The sequence below is a fragment of the Necator americanus genome, chromosome II, assembly GCF_031761385.1.
Source record: "Necator americanus strain Aroian chromosome II, whole genome shotgun sequence".
Classification (NCBI taxonomy): Eukaryota; Metazoa; Nematoda; class Chromadorea; order Rhabditida; family Ancylostomatidae; genus Necator; species Necator americanus.
Window position 1 is genome coordinate 34253205 of NC_087372.1, and position 21618 is coordinate 34274822.

The 21618-nt window shown below is 41.3% G+C and overlaps 4 protein-coding genes across 6 annotated transcripts; 1 reads left to right on the forward strand and 3 right to left on the reverse strand.

Annotated features, from left to right (window-relative positions):
* Positions 1-42: 42 nt before the first annotated feature.
* RB195_020381 (uncharacterized protein) lies at positions 43-1652 on the reverse strand (the record flags this gene model as incomplete). The annotated part of the gene is made up of 2 exons (XM_064188653.1): positions 43-254; positions 1580-1652. 2 exons carry the CDS (start codon positions 1650-1652, stop codon positions 43-45), a joined length of 285 nt encoding a protein of 94 aa, XP_064044534.1.
* A 529-nt stretch (positions 1653-2181) lies between these two features.
* RB195_020382 (uncharacterized protein) lies at positions 2182-10048 on the reverse strand (the record flags this gene model as incomplete). Of its 2 annotated transcripts, XM_013442116.2 has the most annotated exons (6): positions 3960-4079; positions 4143-4233; positions 4294-4384; positions 4453-4550; positions 7063-7182; positions 7250-7377. In XM_013442116.2, 6 exons carry the CDS (start codon positions 7375-7377, stop codon positions 3960-3962), a joined length of 648 nt encoding a protein of 215 aa, XP_013297570.2. The 2 variants fall into 2 exon arrangements, with proteins under 2 accessions (XP_064044535.1, XP_013297570.2); XM_064188654.1 differs by lacking the exons at positions 4143-4233; positions 4294-4384; positions 4453-4550; positions 7063-7182; positions 7250-7377 and adding exons at positions 2182-2275; positions 8080-8096; positions 10042-10048 and having other exon boundaries at positions 4006-4079.
* An 18-nt stretch (positions 10049-10066) lies between these two features.
* RB195_020383 (uncharacterized protein) lies at positions 10067-11654 on the forward strand (the record flags this gene model as incomplete). The annotated part of the gene is made up of 2 exons (XM_064188655.1): positions 10067-10222; positions 11610-11654. The coding sequence occupies 2 exons, from the start codon at positions 10067-10069 to the stop codon at positions 11652-11654; spliced, it is 201 nt and encodes a 66-aa protein (XP_064044536.1).
* Positions 11655-12945: 1291 nt separating this feature from the next.
* On the reverse strand, positions 12946-21470 carry RB195_020384 (uncharacterized protein; the record flags this gene model as incomplete). 2 transcript variants are annotated; one of them, XM_064188656.1, is made up of 7 exons in its annotated part: positions 12946-13065; positions 13129-13219; positions 13286-13373; positions 13432-13529; positions 19260-19379; positions 19447-19634; positions 21171-21470. In XM_064188656.1, the coding sequence occupies 7 exons, from the start codon at positions 21468-21470 to the stop codon at positions 12946-12948; spliced, it is 1005 nt and encodes a 334-aa protein (XP_064044537.1). The 2 variants fall into 2 exon arrangements, with proteins under 2 accessions (XP_064044537.1, XP_064044538.1); XM_064188657.1 differs by having other exon boundaries at positions 21171-21455.
* Between the last annotated feature and the right edge of the window lie 148 nt (positions 21471-21618).

Here is a 21618-nt window from a genome sequence, read left to right on the forward strand (position 1 = left end):
GAAATCAAACTTTGTAACAATGCGTTTTATGTATTACTTCAGCTATACAGTGTAAGTGAATTGCTCCTCGAAACTCCTACCGCCTCCCTCCACTGCTTTCTTTACAAAATATTTGAGTGATTTCATGTAAGAGCGGTAATAGTTCCAATACACAGCTTTGTAGAGAACAGAAACACGATATGGAGGCATGTTCGGGAATTCAGCTCCAATTCCTTGTTTTTTTTTTGGCTTGCAGGTAGCGACTGGTGAGTAACCTGTGTGCAGATGATTACAGAAACATTTTAGGTAAAGCCGTCGAGAAGTCCCAATTTTTATATCCGTTAAAGACAGTTTCGCTGCGAGGTTGGTGGTAGATCATTTTAACACAGAAACCCTCAAAAACAGAATTTGATAAAGGCATTGAAAATTCTTGAAGTTAGATTTGTTGGATTTCTGCTAATCCAGGGGAAGGTGACTGTCCAGAGCGCGGTTTCAAGCTTTTTTTGACTCCGTGATAAGTTTTTGAGTTTTTACAGTTGTTTGGAACACTTTGAAAAATCCTGACTTTCTGTTAGACCCCTTGGTGAAAATTTTAATTGTTTTCTGTCGTCTTCGCACTCAAGACATTCCCTTTTCTGCATTCAACGCTTTCCAAGCGTAAAGGAAGCTGCTACAATATGCTTCTCCATTAGGTGATAGAGTACAGTAACGCGGTAATGTCCATTATTCACATTTTTGTTGCGCAGCACCAAGAGGTTGGGTTGACCGTTCGGTACGTCGCTCTTACGGGTATTGAGACTTATTTATGAATTTGAAGATTTGGAAAATACTCTTGGCGTTAGAGGATTTTTCCAAAATAAAAAAAAAATTAGGTGTGGTCTCACCCTATTTTTCTGGTCATTTTTCACCACTTTGCCACCACCAATCTTTGATGGAGCTGTCTAGAAGCACTTGCCAACTTGAACAACGTGAATGCGAGACTTTTCCATGACAAGGAGACCATTTTCCATTCCAAAAAGGGAAGTGTTCAGATTTCCTTGAAGACTGGTCCGTTGTTCAAAGAGTGGTCTTGGGCAAGAGTTGGTAGCAAGCCATGACGAACATAAGATCATAATGTTTCAGGGATGCTGGGAGTGAGTGGAAGAATTTCATGAGTGTGAAAATTATCTAACTAATCTTGCTGTTATATATTCTCTGGATGATGATTTATGGAGTCAGTGATAAAGAAGCCCAAAGACATCTAATAAGGCAGCTCTGGGTAATAAGGTACGGGTACGAGCCCACAGAAAATATATAAATTGCTCTGATTCGACATATTTGTGGAACTGAGGCCTATTGCTTAAGGTATAGTATACAACAATAAAAGGAATGGGAGTATTTTGTTGAATTTCTTTCATTTCCGCAATTAAAGGAACGAAAATAAGAATTCACTATGTTTGACAGAAAGTCCACTGCGGATTGTTGCGAAATATGAGGTTGATGAGGAAGAACTGTCACGGATTTTTTGAAAAGTCCAAAACCTTTGATTCTTGATTGATGAGTATGATGATGTGGTATTTTTAGAACATTGTCGAAGTTTTTCCGCAGAAGACATATATACCAGGGTATCCTTCATTAGCCTTGGACACGAGTTTATAGGCAGCGTACCACGAAATTGACGTACGAAGCTGCATACTGGAACTCCAGGGAAACCCTAGAGTTCGGGTTATAAATTACAGAAGCGCGCGTGGCTCCGCTGAACTTCCCCTAATCATCGCAAGAAAAAACAGCGTGGAAGATGCCCCTCCGTACAAAATCAGTTGCAAGGCGCCACCTTAGTGGATATGCCGAGTCCACAAGCGAGCGGTCGAGGAACATTGGTGCCTCTTTACCAGCCCCATAAAAGGCACCCCCCCCAAAAAAAAGGGGGGGGGAAATTAAAGGGGGGATTTTAAAAAAAAAAGGGAGAAAAAAGGAGGGGGGGGGGATCCCCCCCTTCCTCCTTTTTTCAAAAAAAAAAAAAAAAAAAAAAACGGCCCCAAAAAAGACAGGCCCCCCCAAAAAAAACCTAAAAAAAAAAAGGGAAAAAAAAAAAAAAAAAAAATAAATTTCGGTTTTTTTTTTTTAAAAAAAAAAAAAAAAAGGATCGCCTCTTTTACCAGTATAGAAGCCCATTCTGGGAAGTAAAAGCGACCACAATAAGCATTGGGTTGATATGTGTTTTTAGCTCACAGTTTTAGTTCCTCTTTTTCTGTAGTTCATTATGACACTAGCTAGCTGGAATTCTGCCATGATATGCTCCTTTTCGAATTCGTCCCTACAATTGGCCATTATTGTCTTCTAGTGGTAGAAAGCTTTTTAAGGATAGCAAAGTTGGTGAGCCTTTGCGCTTGAGGTCCCCCACCCTTTCGCCGAGGGTCCTTGACGGATTCCTCCGTTCGAGGTTAGGTTGGTCACCCAAACCTTGGTATCCGTTTATCTACCGTAGCGTTCTGGGTCTGGGAAAAAAGATTTTGCGTGAGGATTTCTCATCCTCTGTAGCAAGAGAATGACCTGCCAACGAACCACCCCTTACTTTGCTTTGATGGGCCAGTCTTGTTGCGTAAAATTCAGGCGAAATTCTAGTGAGCTCTGTTCCATCTTGTTTTTTGTTTTATGGCACCCCTGCAGGTGTTTTCAATAAATAAATAAATAAATAAATCTCTGACCAACCAACCCTAAGCTTTATCTGTGGTTTCTGCATCAGGTCAAATGGTACTTTCTAGCACGAGCACGAGTCAATTTAACAAGAGAAGCTTCCAGCCATCATCTTCTATGAATGGCATCGCGCCAATCACGCCAGAAAGACGCTGAAACTGCTCGAGAAAAGCGGCGGAGAGGAGCTTCCGTGCATCTCCTTTATGATTACGCAAGACCCCACGTAGTTAAGTAGACCTATCAAAAAATCGAAGAGCTAAGCTGGGCCACTGTGCCAAATCCCTTCTATTTTCCTAACATAGCTTCCTCTGATTATCACTGGTTCCGTTTCCTCAAGTCTTCCATGACTAAGAAAACTTTTACAAAGTCCGATGACATTGGTCGGGTGGTCGCCGACTTATTCGACTCCACGACTCTGCAGTTCTGGAAGTAGAGGATCCGTGACCTATCCAATAGGTAAAGTACTGCAGTGATTAACAACGGTGATTATATTGTTGACAGATTTCTATTCCATGCCGAATAAAAAAAAAGTAAAGAAGAAGAGAATCACAAAATTGACGAAAATTTCTCAGCAACCTGACGAGTAAAAGATCCATGGTCACATGAGTCAGTTTTTACAAATAGCTCGTTCTGTTATCTATCGACATCGTTTCACACATCCAAGCAAAACTTATTGCGTAAATAATATTTCGAGGATATATAATATAATAACATAATATAATTTAGTGTGTAATAAATTTATGGGAAAAAGAAAGTGGATTATGATCTAAAAAATTCCATTTTTTAGTATACAACTTTGGCGAGTAAGTTGATGTGGATATTTGAATATGCACTATATAAAAAATGTTGGAGTATTTCAAGAAGTCACCGTTGATCTGCCTTGGTCAACTGTTTATTGATTTTGAAAAAGTGTAATAAGGAATCAAAATTTGATGAAATCCGACGATTCCACCGTGATAGCTGCCCCGATAAGCACTGCCGTCTAGTAATGTGAGCTTTTTTTTAATGAGTTACGAGCTTCAGCTTTTTTTTCAAATGCACTAAAATTGATTTTTGATACTAAGGTTGGCTCGTTTCTGATTCTACTTCAGATCAATAGCTCAAAATCTAAATCTAAAAAACTACCTGAAAACGTTTGCATGGTCAATGGCATGGCTATTGCCAACACTCTTCGTTGCACGACCGCTTCTAGAATGTATGCCCTTTCTCACCCAACCGCATCATTTATTTGTTGATTTGGATTAATATGTCCATGTACGCATGACATAAAAACCTCTACTTGTATGTCCGTGAAGTGAAGCAAGCTAGGCTTTTAGGCTTGGACACTCTGGAGGTCGAGGATCAAAATACTGGTTGCACAAAACATCCTCAAAATGTTCTTCAGCGGCTGGAATTCGTACCCCATTTATAGCGATCCATGGCACCTAGAATCTCATTCATAATTTACTGACGTCGGGCCGAACCTCGATCTAGAGGACTGAACTCACCCAATTTATGTTTTCATGAACTTTGCGCGATAGTATACCATGTCTCGCCATCAACAATTTACCTTCATCAGTGCTTGCGCATTGTAACATTCTAGAAGATTCTTAGTGCGTCGTCGATAATGTGGAAGAGTTGATACCTGATTTCGCGCACCTATTTTGATTCAGCTTTCCGGAAACTGTAGAATTTGCAATGCAATTAGTAAATGCTTCATTGAATCCAGATGGACCCTGAGTGCATGCCACTGAAAGGTAGAAAGAGAAATTAAAAGAAATCGAAAAAAGAGAATAAAACAGTCTTTCTGAAACCCACCGATATCCAGATAATCTGATGCATTAGACAAGGCACCAATTACACATGCTTGTAGCGCGTTTTTTTGGCATTCTTCTGGTCCGTGTTGGCACGTACATCTGCAAAAAACACTCTTCGTTGTGTATGAAAGCTAATACCTATCTCTTAGTTTTATTGATATTTGTTCATAGTCTTATGAAAATCAAAAAGTATTGGCTGACTGAGGTATTTGTAGAACTGTCGGTGAAAGATCCGCTATGGCCGCACTGTCGATCGTTTGAAACCGCCCTAGTGCCAATCAAGCCTTTCGTCATTTCAGGGTCGATAAATTGGTGCCCGGAAGTCATTGTGTAGGCCAACACGTGTTCCAGAACTTCAACGATTACGAATTTTAGTAAAACGCGTTGGCGCATTTCAAGTACATTGATACGCCAGAGACTTTTTATTGACTGACTGCACTACGATAATTTAAACATTTAGTAGGTGAGTGCTGGAGGGAGCTTTGGAAAGAAAGTTAGATCTGGCTGTGTACCATGGTTGCTTCCAGCAATCTTCAATTTTATTCTGAATAATACACGAAAAGTTCATTACGACGAAATAATACATGAAAAAAACGCTTGGAAATTTTTTATGGTCGTTGAGCTATCTAGTTAGGTGCTAAATTCACTTGTAAACAGTTGCGCATTACTATAGTTGATTTTGGGATGATTCGAATGAGGAATAAAAGTTGAACCTCATATAGTGGCAGAAATTGAAGCTTTGATTGTAATTCTTATAACGATTCCGGCCTTCAAAACCCTAATTACCTCAAATTCGATGAATATTGGCAAGGAGAAATTAAGCTCACTCAGAAATCAGAATCAGGCCTCGTGAAACATCAAAGGCAGTGTGTCACAAAATTGAAGTAGTGTGGAAACCTGTTGGCTAACATAGAGTTTGAGATGTAAATCACGAACATAAGCGTGGTCTGCGTCAACTCCTCCCAATTTTCCTTTAAAAAGAAGTTTGTTCCTCTCCAACCTATTCAGGTGAATTCATTGATTAGGCTGAGGGAGTGGTTGCATGAAGAAAGGGCGCGTTCAAATGTAGGAAACCTCGTAGAACACACCGTTTCTCACAACTTTTCTAGAACGATTCAGAGAAGCTGAACAAGACCACTCCCGCATCCGTAATCTACATCACGTAATCTCTATGATCCTCTATGATCTTTATGAATACGTTTAGCCTTCTTGAAGAACAAGTCTGTCAAGAAACTGTAGATGACTTAATTTATCAATGAGTTTGAAATTAAGAGTTGTAGGGAGTGCACTAGTTGTGATCATTGTGATCGTTTACGAAACAGTCCAACTAACGTCCAACTATGCCCATCGATCGATAATGTCCCACATTATCGATCGGATCGTGGTATTTAATGCGACGATCAAAAAAGAAAAACAAATGAAATGGACAAGTCAGTCCTGCATGTGCCGAATCTTGTTCGCCTAATGTTCAAATGATGACAATTACCTGAAATATCGATTTGAAGTTTATTTATTTATTTATTTATTGCCTTATAGTCGGGTCAAAACGACATGTAGCACGGTGAAGCGCTCAGCGGCTGCCCTTCAAGCTACGCGGTGGAGATAGCGGTTGGAATCGTGGTTGGATCATTGCAAACTGCAGCGATGTGGGGTGCAAGCATGGATCCTCACTAGATCCTAACCGCTAGTGTCCACCGTATCGCTTACGCAACTGCACCATGGTTCATGTCGTTCTGACCCTACCATATATATCTCCGCCACCACCATGTAGTAGGCACTTATCACACGAATGTAGATGTTTTTCTTATAGACGCAATTTAATGGAAATGAACAGCGATCCCGTTAAGGAATTTTTCAGTGCGCTACGTGTTGTGTGTTCGCATCAACATATTGGGTTCAAAATACGAATTTAAGATCCACGAAATAAAAAAGAACTTGCTAAGCTGATGTCCATTACAACATAAGGGAAAGAGGAGAACTTACAAGTTCCTGAATACCTTGATGAAGTGTATATATAAAGGATAAAACGCACGGCGCAATTCCTATGAAGATGGGCGTATGGGTTCAACTTCAATTCCTACTCCTTTGGGGGTTAACGAAAGCATGTCTAGCCTAGTAATTGCTGTTGAGGGCAAGCCGATCGGTTGAATCAGTGCTTTAATCCTCTCAGACAAGTATGGTACCAACTTATCGACTCCCGAAAGGATGAACGTTGAAAGTCTTAGCTGGCAGTAGAGGGATTTCGAACCATCGATCAATCAGGCAGGTGCTGCCGAACCTCTTACATCTACACTCTACATCTCTTCTCCAAAATAAGAGAGAGGTTTGAAATAATGGTTGACAGAGACAATTCGAGGGTATTCGTATCCTCGCGCGAGAGGTGAAATTTTGTGGATGTGATGGACTCCCTAAAGTGAAAGCATTCGTCAAGAATGTCTTCATTAATCAATAACGAAAATTACAGGTACTCCCGAAATATTCCTAAATAATCTTAGGATAGGAGCGATTTAAGGATAAGAGAGTTTTCCTTTTTATAACGAATCATTTATAACTCCCCAAGATTATTTGTGTTTTATTTTGTCTTTTGCATTAGCAAAAAATTAATACTCACATCATTCTTGCATTTTCGACCTCGCAACGTGTATCCGCGAAAGGCCCAAAAGGGTGATAGTTAATTTGAAGAAGATTGCGGAATTTTTTAAAGGTGGGTAATAACTGATTTGCGACGAATCTGAAAGCGTAAAGATAACAGCTAGAGGGGATATTTAAGGAGCACTTAAGATTTATTTGAGTTTTACCCAGCTACATCCGGACACATCGATTCACCGATCACATCCACAGTCACTAGGCCTCTGTTTTGCTGAACATTGGCGAACACACTCTTTGTGTTTATAAGGATGAGAATGAACGAGACGAAGAACAACATCTGTAAATGGTGATTTTAAGAGAGTTTTAAATCCTACGTTGGGGTAACTTTCCGATGGTGGATGCTTCCAGTTACTAGGAAAGTTTTATAACGGAATTCGCAAGTACCACACCCAAAATATTGATATGTAGAAGGATAAATTCGTTGATTAGAGAAAGGGTCATCCGCAGGATCTGATCCAGGGCCCATCATCAATCCCTAGTGATCCGCTGGTGACCCTTTGTGGAAAGTATAGCGAATACTGACCTACATGAGCTATAAACTAAAGGCACCCATCACTTCATCGACGTAGCATGGAAACCACAGGGAGAACGTAGAGTTCGCGTTGTAGATTGAAACAAATGTGGCTCCGCTCATCTCCCAAAAAAAAAAACGGTGTGGAATACGGGGTTTTTTCCTACGAAATCAGTTGTGCACGTGCCGCATCCACGTTCACGGTGGTCGAAGATCAATGACGTCTCCTCACCAGCCTACTCAACAATGAATAGTTTGTTGGGAGGATCGGAGTGTGTACAAGGGTGCCACGTTTTAGCGCACTTCGTAGGATCTAAAGCGGTTCCCACGCCTTTATTTATGATGATTAAGGGAAGATAGGAAGAGGAACGCTAGTTCCCGTAGTCTACAACACGAAAACAACGCTCTCCTTGGGGTTTCCGTCAAATTCCTGTTACGGTGCCATTAAGCAGAATGTTAGCTACCTACAATTTCGAGAACGATTCCTAGAGAAATAATCGTTTTTGAGAACACAGCATTTCATGCGACCATGACCGAACTGTCGCGTTTTTCTGAAACTGGAATTACTTCATTAATACAGGAGTTGAGAAGGTCGGTCACTTACTCCATCAGCCTTGTCCAGATGAGAATAAAAAACAAAACCTGGGTGTGTTGCGTTAGACTGGTGACTACTGGTGAGAAGATCCACTTGAGTAATCTTACATAGCGTGGATACGAGCTAATAAAGTATCTGGAGCAAATTTTTTGGCAAGTATTTTAACGGATTCTTTTAGTAGCGATATACGAAGCTGCTTTCCTAAAAGTGTTTTGACTTTGATAAATGCGAATTTCCTGTTCCAGTATTTTCAACGCCATTTTATAGCTACAAGTTAAAACTTTTGCACGTAGTGTTTTACATTGTTTGAAAGTTTATTTTGTCTCTTTTTTAGATGTGTACATGGAATTTAATTGAATCCGTTTTTTTTATATTAGCTTATTGCAGAAATAATGCAGGGATTTTTTTTTTTGCAAAATTATTACGAATTATTGGAAAGCTTATTTTATGTCTCTTATAAACGTATTTATAGATAGAATTTAATTCAACTAGCCTTTTCTAAAATAATTTAATTTTTCATTTTCACATGTCCAATCACAATCTTAAACAGATCTACTTCTATGAGTTCAAAATTATCGGAACTGCCTCTCAAACCGCTCAACAGTCAACACAAGAATATGAGCTCTGGCAGCGTGCAAGACTACAGCATCTTTTTGCAACGTCTGGGAAACTTGCGCAATATAACAACACAAATTATTTAGCTCGTATGCTCCCAATGCGTGTACTCAGTTGCCTGATTGCGTTTGGTAAAAGCAGAGACACCAAACGCAGAACTTTAATTAAGTTGTAATGAGTTGGCTGGTTCAAAACAAAATAAAACCAAGGAAGTAAAAAAAATAAGACATAGACTACTTTTTGAACTTTTTTAACGTTGCGTATACAGTCTTAAGAGAGCTTTTCTTGTTATAGCCAACATTAAATAATTCAGCCCAGTCTTCCCTTTTTTCTCCTAATTTGTTCCACTGGTTCATTTCGATCTAGTGTACATATTTTATCTAGGTAACTGTCGTAAAAAAAACGGCGCTGAAGATTCCTTTTTTCACGATGATTTCAGCTGCAACGCGCCACGCTTGTACACATGCCACATCCTGCCGCGTAGCGGTCGAAAGCCAGTGAGATTTCTTGAAAGCGAAACCTATGAATAGGTTGCTAAGGGGACCAGGACGTATATATAGAGGAGCGTAGCGTTCCTCTTAGAAACGCTAACGATTCCGAAGCTGTTTTTTTTGGAAGCTCAGGGATGGGTGTGCGGAACCACCACTGACCCCGCAATCAACAACCCCATTTCTGGCTTTTCCCTCGGATTCCCTCACCACGTCAGATTCGTGGTGTGCTGCCGTCAACACTGTGTTGGTGTTTCAAGCGGTTTGAGTGGCAGTACCCCCAAGTTTGAACACGTAGTGTGATTGGACATCTGGAAATAAAAAACCAAATTATTTTAGAAAAAGCGACTTGAACTTTCCATCGATGTGTAATACATCGTACAAAAGCCCTACTATATTGCTATAGAATTGCGTTAATATAACAGAGACTAGTGGAACAAAGAATCCGCATTTCTTTCGCATTACCTAATATTTCATTCGGAAGCGCTCGTTCTATACAAGAAAAAGATAGAGCAAGTGACCAACAACTTAATATTACATGATTTTTAAGGAATGATCTGGTCGTGCAGATATGATTTATACGAGAGGTCTTATAGAGAAGTGGTTTCCCACGCTGTTTTTATGCAGATGAATCCAAACACCTAAAAATGGCTTCAATAAATGTGGTTATGAATAGCTTTCCAAAGTGCTGTCTTTTCCCACGTTGTTCCCTTCATGCAAATGAACATAAACTTTTCATAAATGCTTTTCAAAAGAGATGAAAACTGAACATTTTCGAGACTTGTTATCGAACCGAAATTCGACGCACACTGCCGCCACGGCTTCGATTACCCCGACGTTTTTGGCGATCCTGGAAATCAAAAGCGCTAAATGCTCAAATGCTAAAGCAAAGCTAAGCATTTATCTCCTTCCGGTTAGTTGAAATTATTGTTATTGTTCAAAGATTATATAGTCATTATTATAAAACCAGCCTGAACGTCGGGCTAAAGCCGGACTTCATGCTTTTTTGCTGTTCGCTTCGCTCGCCTTCACAAATTACAATTGCCTTTTTTTATCAACGCTTTTTTCAATTTTTTTTTACAAATAAATTTAGGCATAGATGAAAGACTTAATGGTTTTTCCCTAAGCGCATCAGTTCTACATTTGAAGAACAATCAAACTTGATTTCACATCTATGTTCCTCTCAAATCTCAGTAATTTGGAAGCATTATTCAAACTATGAGTCTCCTCCGTTTCCAAATAATAGCAAAGAATGATGTGCTAGCATGAAATGAAGTAAATATCACTATCGTAGTGATAAAAATAATGTTCTACGTCAGATCGCGTAAACTGTTGACTACTATATATTGTATTTAGGCAGCCGTTCGCACGCGTGTCTCTTCTTTTTGAAGAAGGTATGTTAGCAGCATGAGGAGACATGCTGGGAAATAGATATGCGAAGGAACTACAGAGACCGATTCTACCGCCTTGGAGCTCCCGCGCATCAATCCGACGCAGTAGAATCCGTCTCTGCCCACTCTATAGCTTTCTGGCCCCGCGCTCCATCCCGACTCAATGAGACCCGTCGCACCCCATTTTACAGCTATCTGGCTTCGGGGCACAAATTCGACGCTAAAGGACCCGTCTCACCCAATTTTACCGCGTTGGGGCAGCGCACCAAACCGACGCCATGGTATCCGTCTCCCTCTCTTTTTGGGATTTCTTGAGTGAGACAGACACATACACAGACGCACACACGTGACAGAATAAGCCCGTTATTATACAGCATAATAGCTAGCAAATTTGGAAGTATACTTTAACATAAAAGTTTATTTACCTTCTCTAAAATATGAGAGAAACTAACTTGCCTTATTAAAGCCAACATACATGTGTACATAGCTTTGCACAATGGTTAAAAGGTAGAGTGCTCGCCCAACAGTTGCATGGTAGTGGTTCGGCACCTCACCGATGAAGAGTTTTGCATCATTATGGAGTATTTTCGTGACACCCAGACAAACAAACACACACAAACACACACACACACACACACACACACACACACACACACACACACACACACACACACACACACACACACACACACACGGACTAAGCGCGTTATTATATAGCATGATGTACAATCAGCAAACGAATGGACTGGAAACTAGCAATTTTATTGGAAGCCATAATTTATAGAAGGGGTAAGGGTTTTTTTTTGCATTTTTCTATTAGACAAACATCAGAAACATAATGTAGAAATACTTTGGTCACAAATTACGATTACCGAATGTTAGGGACAAGTGTAGCACATTTGGTTACAGGTTCCGCTGCCTGCGCTGTTGATCGGAGGTTCGAATTCGGCCTAGTGTCCACCAAGCTTTTCATCCCTCCGGGGTTGATGCATTGGTAGCAGACTTATCTGGGAGGATAAAAACACTGACTGGCTCTTTACGCCAGGCCATTCAAAATGCATAATGTACAAGTTTGAACTCATAAGGCACTTAACTTGCTCTCATTTAATGGCTAATAACACATTGGGATGGAATCCACCATTTAAGCTTAGTGTACAACAGTGATAGGTATCGATGTTTATTTTTGTTGAACGTACGCCATTTTTGCAATTCTAGGAATAAAAATGAGGGTTTTCAATGTCTAACAGAGTCCAGTTTCGAACTTTTATTTGAGCAAATGCAGCGAAATAAATAAGATATCCATTCTCACATCAATCATTTACTACAAGTAGCACTTTTCTATTGACCATCTACATTGTTTCACACGTCGAAGCAAACTTTATTACACAGATAATAGTTCGAGGAGCAGTAAAAAACTGAATAATAGTCTAGAGAATTTTAGTTGTTAATACAGAAGCTTTGCAAGATAGATTTCTGTGCACATCCAATGAAATCCATGGTGGTAATTGTCTAGTGATTTGATGTTTATAATGGAATGCGAGTTTTTTGAGTTTTGTTTTCCACAAGAGCACTGCACACACTCACACATCCAAGCAAAACTTATTGCGTAAATAATATTTCGAGGACATGTATTATATTGTATACATACTAAATTATATTACATAATAATGTAACATAATTTAGTATGTAATATATTTATAGGAAAAAGAAAGCGGATAATAATTTATAAATTTCTACTTATTAATATACAGCTCTGCCGGGTAAATTCATGTGGATATTTGAATATGCACCATGTAAAAATGTAATATTTCAAGAAGTCACCGTTGATCTGCCTTGGTCAACTGTTTATTGATTTCAAAATAGTGTAATAGGGAACCAAAATTCGATGAAATCCGACAATTCCACCGTGATAGCTGCCCCGATAAGCACTGCCGTCTAGGAATGTGAGCTTTTTTTTAATTAGTTACGAGTCAGCTTTTTTTTCCAAAAGCACTAAAATTGACTTTTGATACTAAGGTTCTGACTCTACTTCAGATTATTAGTTCAGGATCTAAATCTAAAAAAACTACCTGAAAACGTTTGCATGGTCAATGGTATGGCTATTACCAACACTCTTCGTTGCACCACCGCTTCTAGATCGTATGTCCTTTCTCACCCAATCGCATCATTTATTTGTTGATTTGAATTAATATGTCCATATACGCATGACATAAAAATCTCGTCTACTTGTATGAAGTGAAGCAAGCTAGGCTTTTATTCTTGGGCACTCTGGAGGTCGAGGATCAAAATACTGGTTGCACAAAACATCCTCAAAATGTTCTTCAGCGGCTGGATTTCGTACCCCATTTATAGCGATCCATGGCACCTAGAATCTCACGCACAAATTGCTGGCGTAGGACTGAGGGTTGATGGATTTGACTGAACTCACCCAGGTTATAGCTGCACCAATTCCCAGCGATCTTGCGCCATGTCTAGCCATCAACAGTTTACCTTCATCACTATCTGCACATTGTGATATTCTAGAAGATTTTCAGATCCTTGTTTTCATGGATAATATTGATGAGTGGAACAGTAACTTTACTCACCTATCCCTAACTTGTCTAGAAGATACAAGATTAGTGATGCATTTATAAAATACGTAATTGAATGAACGTGGACCTTGGATACACGCAACTAGAAGGAAAAAAAACCATTTCAGAGAAAAGAAATGATCAGTTCCTCTAGAACATACCGATATCTAGATGATCTTCTGCGTTAGGCAAGGCATCAATTACGCAGGCCTGTAGCGCATTTTTATCGCATTCCCGTGGTCCGTGTTGGCACTTGCACCTCAAAATTACTCTTATGATGTGTATGAAGGTGGATATTCATTTGTTAGTTCTTCTTTTTCTAAATAATTTTATAAAAATCAAATAGTATTTACAGCAAGATATTTGCTGACTGCTCTACACCAATTGAAAAATTGCAGTGGCTGCTGGAGAAAGTTTTGGAAAAAGCTAGTTTTCGCTGATTGTTGTGATAGAGTACTACTTGAAGAAATTCATAACGACAATGCAAAAAAAAAATTGCCTGGAAATTTGCGCTATTGCTTGAGCTATCGAAGTAGATAGAGGCAAATGAGGCGCAGTCATTAAGAGGTTCCGCTGTCTTCACGATTGATCAGAGGTTTTAATCCGCCCTAGAGCTCATTGTTTCATTCCTCCGGGATCGATACATAGGTGCCATACCTGTGCGGGAGGATAAAAACATCGACTTAACACATCGCCTAGCCCCCACAAGTCATTGTACAACACCGTTACTAAGTTGTGTCCCAATATCCGTCGCAAACCGTCTGAATTCTTGGGAGTGGACAAAATTCAGTTTTGAAATCACCATTCGAAAGCAAATGAGCAGCTGATTTCAAATGCATTTTAAGAATTTGGTTTTGGCAAATGTGTGGCTTGAAAAGATGCAAAGTTTGCTAACTTTTGTTAATTACTTTCACACCTCTGCAATCCTGCCATTGGCATATCCAGCGGATACAACTCCGTGGAAGGAAGAGGTGTTTAGGATTGCGCTAATTTCTGAAAATTAGACGAAATGTGTAGTATATTCGTAACCAGGAGAATATTTGGAGCATTTTAGTACCCTTATCATATACAGGTTCGAAATCTCCATTCTCGTCGGAAATTTACAAAAGCGCTCCATCGAAGGTTGGTAAAAAGGCACGTATTCCTAGCTGTAGAAAATCTTCTCGTGATTTTTTTCGATGAATAATTTGTTTTTTTTACGAAGGTTCAAATTGTGAGTCTCAGGCTTTGAAAATGTTCCGTTTTTTTCAATGTCCTACAACATTCCTACCTTAATGCCCAGTTTTTCTTGAAAAGAAACGCTCTTTCGAATGATGTCAAATTCACTTCGATTTACCTTGATCACCTTGATCACCTCGACTCCCGTTGATCTTCGAACTGGTCCAGTAATTTTTCCATTTGCCCCGATCGCGTGCCAGAGTCGCCCAATGGTACCTCCTTTCGCGTGAGACATCAGCATCAAGAGCATCATAATTTTCCTTGAAGGACTTCGCGAAGAAAACTGACCATCGAGTTGGCGGTCTTCCTGTAGTGCGTTTAATATTGCGGGAAACCCAGTCGCCCACGGCTCTAGTCCAACGGTTGTCGTTAAAGCGCATCACGTGTCCGGTCCACCTTATTTTACTTTCCTTGGCAAACGCGGCTGCCTCTCTCATCTTCGATCGCTAACGGAGGAGAGAACTTCGAATCCCGTCCCTCAATTTCGTGAAACGGGATACTCCTAGCATCGCTCTCTCAATTGCGCGTTCAATGACGCTCACCGCGTTTTCTTCCTGCTTGCGGTCAAAGCAGCAAGTACGGTGGTGTTGAAGAGATGAGCGTGGAGCCGGGTGTTCCTGGTCTTCTTCACTATATCCTCGATGCTCGTGTATGCTCCCCAATCTGCTCGTCTCCTCCTACGCAGCTCGGGGGTCAGGTCGTTCATCATGTTCAATTCCCTACCCAGATAAACGTAGCTGCTGCATTCGGATATGCTCGTTCCGTTGAGCGTGAATGGGGCATCCGTTACGCATGAACATCGCCTTTGCAGATTCAGCTAAAGACCGATGCATCACGTATGTCGTCGAATTCGGTCAGCACTAGTTCCATTTGGTTGATGCTAGGTGTTATCAGTACGATGTCATCAGCAAAGCGCAAATGGTGTAGCTGCCGACCATCGACCTTCACTCCCATGTCGTCCCACCCAACTTTCGCATTGCGTTCTCGAGGGTGGCTATGAATATTTTGGGTGAAATTGTATCACCCTGTCGGACCCCCCTCTTCACGTCAATGATGATGTTCTTGTAGAATGGCAAAATTCCGGTCGTGAAGTTACTGTACAACTCTCGAAGTACCTTTATGTACTGAGTAGGGACGCCTTGGTTGTCCAAGGCTTCCACGACCGCTTCCGTCTCAACTGAGTCGAAGGCCTTCTTCAAGTCGATGAAGGTGAGACAGAGCGGCATCTTGTACTCTCGTGATGCCTCGATGAGTTTCGAAACAGTGTGAATGTGGTCAATCGTGCTGAATCCTTTTCGAAACCCTGCTTGCTCGCATGGCTGTCCGTCATCCAAGACTTTTTCAATCCTATTAAGGATCACTCTTGTAAAGAGCTTGTAGATGACGGACAGTAACAAGAATGGGCAATAGTTGCCGATGTTATGTGGATCTCACTTTTTATACAAGAACACGGTCTTGCTGGTCTTCCACTGTTTAGGAACCTTGCATTCCAACACGTGACGTGTGAAGAGCCTCGCCAGGATGTTGATGAGTACTGGCAGAAGGTTCTTTAGGTGTTCTGGTCTTATTCTGTCAAGACCATGTGCCGTACGATTCCTTACTGACATAGTAGCATGTCGGAGCTCAGAAGAGAGGACCTTTGGAATGACATGTCCATCTTCCCTCAGATGAGGAGGCAAGTGCACTTGGCTTTCGAATAATTGTTCAACCTGGGGTCCAGAAAGCAGCCGTTGTTGTTTTACGATTTTACGAAATTCCGATGTGCATAGCGGATGCTTCTTCCCGCCTCTGCTGCTTCAGGCAGCACTTCTGCTGTTCTCTCTCTCTGAAGTGTTCCTTTATAGCCTTTCTGAAAAGCTTGCGAGCTCGGAGTGAGCTCTTGGTTCCCTGAGGCTCGTGCTGCGGGCGTATTAGCTCAAAAGTTTCAAGAGACAGGCGTCTCTTAATGGTTTTAAAACTCTCTCTCTTTTTCGTGCAGTCGTGAAGGTGTTCAACGAACCGGTCATATTTCTCGTCGATGTTGTCCATTACAAAATCTTCCCGAAGGCCGGCTAGCGTAGCGAAGAGATCCCAGTTGATGATAGTTCTGGGACTTCGCTCTCTGAACTTGGCGGCTTTCTCTTCTCTTCTCGTGAAGGAAAATCATCCTAGGAGGAGGCGATGGTCCGATCCCGTATAGAACTTTGACGCAACAGCGATATCCGTTAGGCAGAACCTTTTATTGACGATGATGTGGTTTGTTTCATTACGGTACTCTCCTCCAGTTGACTCCCACGTCCAGCGCATAGAGGGTAGATTCTGGAATTCTCGATTCTGATTCTGACTCCTGCAACCCAGTCCTTCCTAGCGCTACCGTGCCAGGTTTTCCGTCTCTGGAATCAGGAGACTTTTTTCTATTACTGCGACATGTGTAAAATTTTAAAACCCATGGGCAGGCTGCAAGTCTCCAGTCCCATGAGATTTTGGGAGAACGATGCGTTCTCCCGGAGTAACTCTCTGGAGCATATTTGTTGGAGGGGTCTCTAAACCGCTTCCCTTGTATCTCCCAGTCACTTGATTTCAAGCTCTTGGTTGCACAAACGTGCGGGACACAAGGATGTCATGAGTCAGTCCTGGCTCAGCAGAAACAGGAAGTCCATTCCCTGAATCCATCCGCGTCCCTGGGGTCTAGCACAAGGTCGCTTTTGGACCGCGATTAGCCCCCGATCCGCCACCCAGGGACGCGACGCTTGGCTTCGCGACTAACCGGCTGTGATCCCTCTGGTGAGGGATATCCGTAGCCCTAACTCTTACATAAAAATAACAAACACAGAGATATTTGGTATATAGCAACTTGACGGGCAAACTTATCCTCCCTCCTTGCAATAATGTCACACAATCAACGTGATGAAAGAGGTTTGACAGGGTGATACAATCCCAACCAATATATTTAGTACTGATACAATCCCAACCAATATATTTAGTACATCTTTCGAGAAAACAACGCGAAAATGTTAATGTGACAACATGGGAGCGAAAGTTGATAGCTAGGAGTTGCGCCATTTTTATTCATTACTAGCTCATTTCACAATGTGAAACATCAGTCAGCGGGAACGAATGTTGGTCAATTTTGAGGAAACATGTAAAAAGATCGGTCTGCTGCTGAATCCAAATAAGACGATGTTGTTGAGGAACGGATGGGTTTTTGATGTCCCATTCACGCTCAACGGAACGAGTATATCCAGATCCTCCTACTATTTGTATCGATATCTCGAAATTAACTTGATGAACAACCTGATCTCCGGGCAGGGATTGAGGAAACGACAGGCTCGGGCACCATACAAAAGCATCGAGAATGTAGTGAATAGAACTAAGAACATCAGACTCCATGCTCACCATTTCAATACTACCGTTTGTTTTGCTTTGACTTACGCTCCGGAAACTTGGGCGTTTCGCAAGCAGGTGGAAAATGCGATCAGCATCATAGAACGCACAATTGAAAGGTTGAAGTTAGGAGCATTCTGTTCTACGTGAGTGAAAGAGGGGATCCGTTGTTCTGCACTACGCCGTCAACCAAAGATAAGAGACGCTGCCGCATATACCAAAGAAAGCAAAATTAGGTGGCACATGAAGTACGTTTCAGTGACAATCTTTGTTTCAGAGCTGTGAACGACTGAATACTATTACTGTATCAAACACACTGGAAGAATAAGACCATCGACCCAATGGTTAGACATTTTTACGGAGTCGTTGAAAAAAAAAGTATGATGCTCTTTGGGTCCCTTGCTAGGCAAGCAGCCCTTGCGGTACAATTGGAAGTGTTACTAGTATTGTTAAGTTGAACGAAGTATTATTGGTATTATTGTTTAGTGCAAAGAAAGGGTATAAGGCGAATTTACTAGTTACTAACTTTTAGCTGTAGGAATTGGGATAGATAGTCTAGCATCATTTCGATCATCTACAACGCAGTCTTGGTGGTCATATTCAACGTGCTTACTTCTCAGTCCAAGATCCACCGACTACTATCTTGCTCGCCGAATGTTCAAACAGCGACAATTCCAGCATCCTTTTAAAATTGATTTATGCATCTCCGCCACTATCACCACATAGTATGTGCTTGTCATACAAATGCCAAAGATTGTCTTACGGGAGTAATTTAGCGGAAATGACATTAAAAATTGCCCAATGCCTTAAGTATAGCGTTTTCTCAACAATTTAACGTTCGGAATAATTTAATAGCCGCTGTTGAATGATAGAACCTGTTTGGTTGCTGGGAGTTACAACTCTTTGATCGAGGAAGGGCTGCAAGTTTCTGAATATAGGGGTGAAGCGGGAAAGCATGAAGTGCACAGCGTTCATCAATTCGTATGGAGGTAATCCCACGCGGTAACTTCAATTCACAATTGTTGGAGGTTCACCGACGGGTGAGAATCATGAATTGTGGAAGCGGATCAATGTGCCGTGTCAGTGTTTTATCCTTCAAGAAGATTTCTGGAACCAACTTATCGACATCATATTGGCAGTTTCGAAAGACAATTCGGGAGTACTAGCATTCTCGCACGAGAAGTGAAATTCGTTGGCTGCGAGATATTTCCTATAGCGAAAGCGTTTGTCGAGAAGGCCTTCATTAATCAGTGGCGGAAATTACGAAAAATTCTGAAAAATCCCTGAATAATTTTAAGAACTATTGGGGATTAGAAAAGTTCTTCTTTTTGAATGGAATCGTTTATTGTCGTTCAAGAATACTAGCCTATTATTCTATCGTTTGTATATGTAAACAGCTAATACTCACACTACTCCAGCTTTACTCCGAGAGCAAAATGTATGCTTTGTTGGCCCATAAGGATGATACTTAATCTGAAGGCGACCGCGGAATTTTTTGAAGGCAGGCAGTAAGTGGTTTTCGATGAACCTGGAAGAGTACATATAACAACTGCGGGAGATATTTGAAGAGCATTTGAGATTCATTTAAATTTTACCGTGTGGTATCCGGACACCGTGTCTCACCGACCACATGTACAGTCACCACGTTTCCGTAACTTGCCGCCTTTTTCAGCTTTTTTTGCTCAAAGATTGAGTTATATTGTGAGAGTTGAGGCAGCTTGGATGTGGCGAATGCAGTCTTTGTGGTTACAGAAATGAGCATAAACTGGACAAAGAAAAACATCTGAAAATGTGATTTTAAGATAGAATAAAGTATTCGGGAGCCTTTTTGGTGATCGACCTGTTCCATTTCTAGGAAGAATCTAGGTATCACAGCAAAAACTCCAATCACCTCCTAAGAAAGTTAGAATTCTAAGGTGTCAGGAACACGGACCAATTTACCGAACGTGACAACTCTTTTCACGCACAGGATTAAGCGGCATGGAACCATGAGGGGCGTTTTTTTTTGGTGCAGCCGAATTTAACTACCGAAGTTACCGTTGTGTATTATGCTCACGAAAAAGGACGTCTGCTTGTGCGTTTCACTTGACCTGACGAAATCGTCAGCGTTGACCGGCTAACAGTGTTGTCATTTAGTGATGTTTGGATGCATATGGTGCGCACGGAAAGAAAGAGAAGGGAAAAGACAGAAAGAACAACACCTAGTGATACAATTCAATCGGACAACAGAGAATCACTTTACATTTTACGGAGACCAAAACAAACGCAGCGAACTGGGCGCATTAGCTACCGTATGAATGGCATAATACAAATGAAGGCTGAACAAAACTCTGAATACAAATTTGTATGCTTTTTTTTCTAGAGAGATCGTATGTTTTATTTGCGCACCAAGGCAGAACAAGTAAAGTGTCGTATAAATAAATATGTACACACTTAGAAGAGGATGAAAGCAGTTCTGTATTGGCTTCCGTAGTGAGCCCCATATAATCATAGAATCCCTTTTCCAAGAAGGGGCTAATTCAGCCACTCTTGCCTCGTACAGAAGATGTGAAGATTCCAATATGGGAGTAGAGAATGAAGAGAAAAAGATGAGCGACGTAAGACAAAGCTTCGGAAAACGAAGTTGTTCATGGCTCAATGCAGTAGTTCGATAGTTGCTTCAGGGCGACAAACAATCGAGTATGTGAGGTTGAAGAAGAGATTTTGGGTGAAGTAGCATTCAAATTATATCAAAGTGTTTATTTAGATGTGACGTTCTCGGCTAGAATATACAGGTAGTCGAGATCTAGAAAAACACAGAATGCAGTAGTCACTAGAAAGATTGCCAAATGAATATAAGAGAAAGAATATAAATGGCTCCTTTGATTTTGACTCACTTGACCTAAAGGGGAGGTGGATGTTATGGTCTAACTCATAATCTTATCCTCATCTTCGCGATGGTGAGTAGTAAGCGAACATATTTGTGCCCATTCTGTCCGCTACTCCGCCGAAGCTCGCACAGAATCTATTCATCCGTCGCTGTTCCATAAGCTGCGAAAATTTACTTCTCGCCCGAACTTCCTGCCCTTCACTACTTCCGTCTGGATCTTTCCTTTACGTCCGCGTGGCCTTTTGCAGTTTGGATCTGGGAGCATCCTCAAAGGCGACCCCGATTGTTTCCTCATAATGTGACAAAGAAACCGAAGACAGTTTTCTGCGACTACTTTAGAAGTCGGAGCAGGTTGTCGATGTTTTTCTCGCGTCATCCGCTGACCATGTATACATATAAACAGTGAAGATGGTCGATGTGACACACCACTGGTAAAATGTAGCGAAACACCTGTCTAAGCAGCTTCGTTTTCATGCAGTCGGGCTTCTCCATCACGGTTAACCTGCCCATGCCTCCAGTCCCGTGAATTATAATAGCGTGAATTTCGGATAGGTAGACGCGCAGCTTGACTTCATAGGTGTTGGGGGTCGACCACGGGTATTTCGTTAAAGATTTGAATGCAGATGTGGTCTTAGCACATCTTTGCGGAGCATCTTTCTCGTGGCTGCCATTGTTTTTCAGCATACATCCACAATAAGAGAACTCACTGACGAGCTCAATCGGTTTTCCGTCCATCCTGTTCTCCAGCATACAACCCAAACAACAGAACTCGAAACAGAACTAACAGAACCTTCAGCGGTTCTTCGCTGAGCGCGGTGTACGTTGGTTGTTGGACCTACTCGAGCTTAGAAACTAATTGCTCTTTTCGGTTCAACAAGGTGTTTAAATGTTCTCTCCA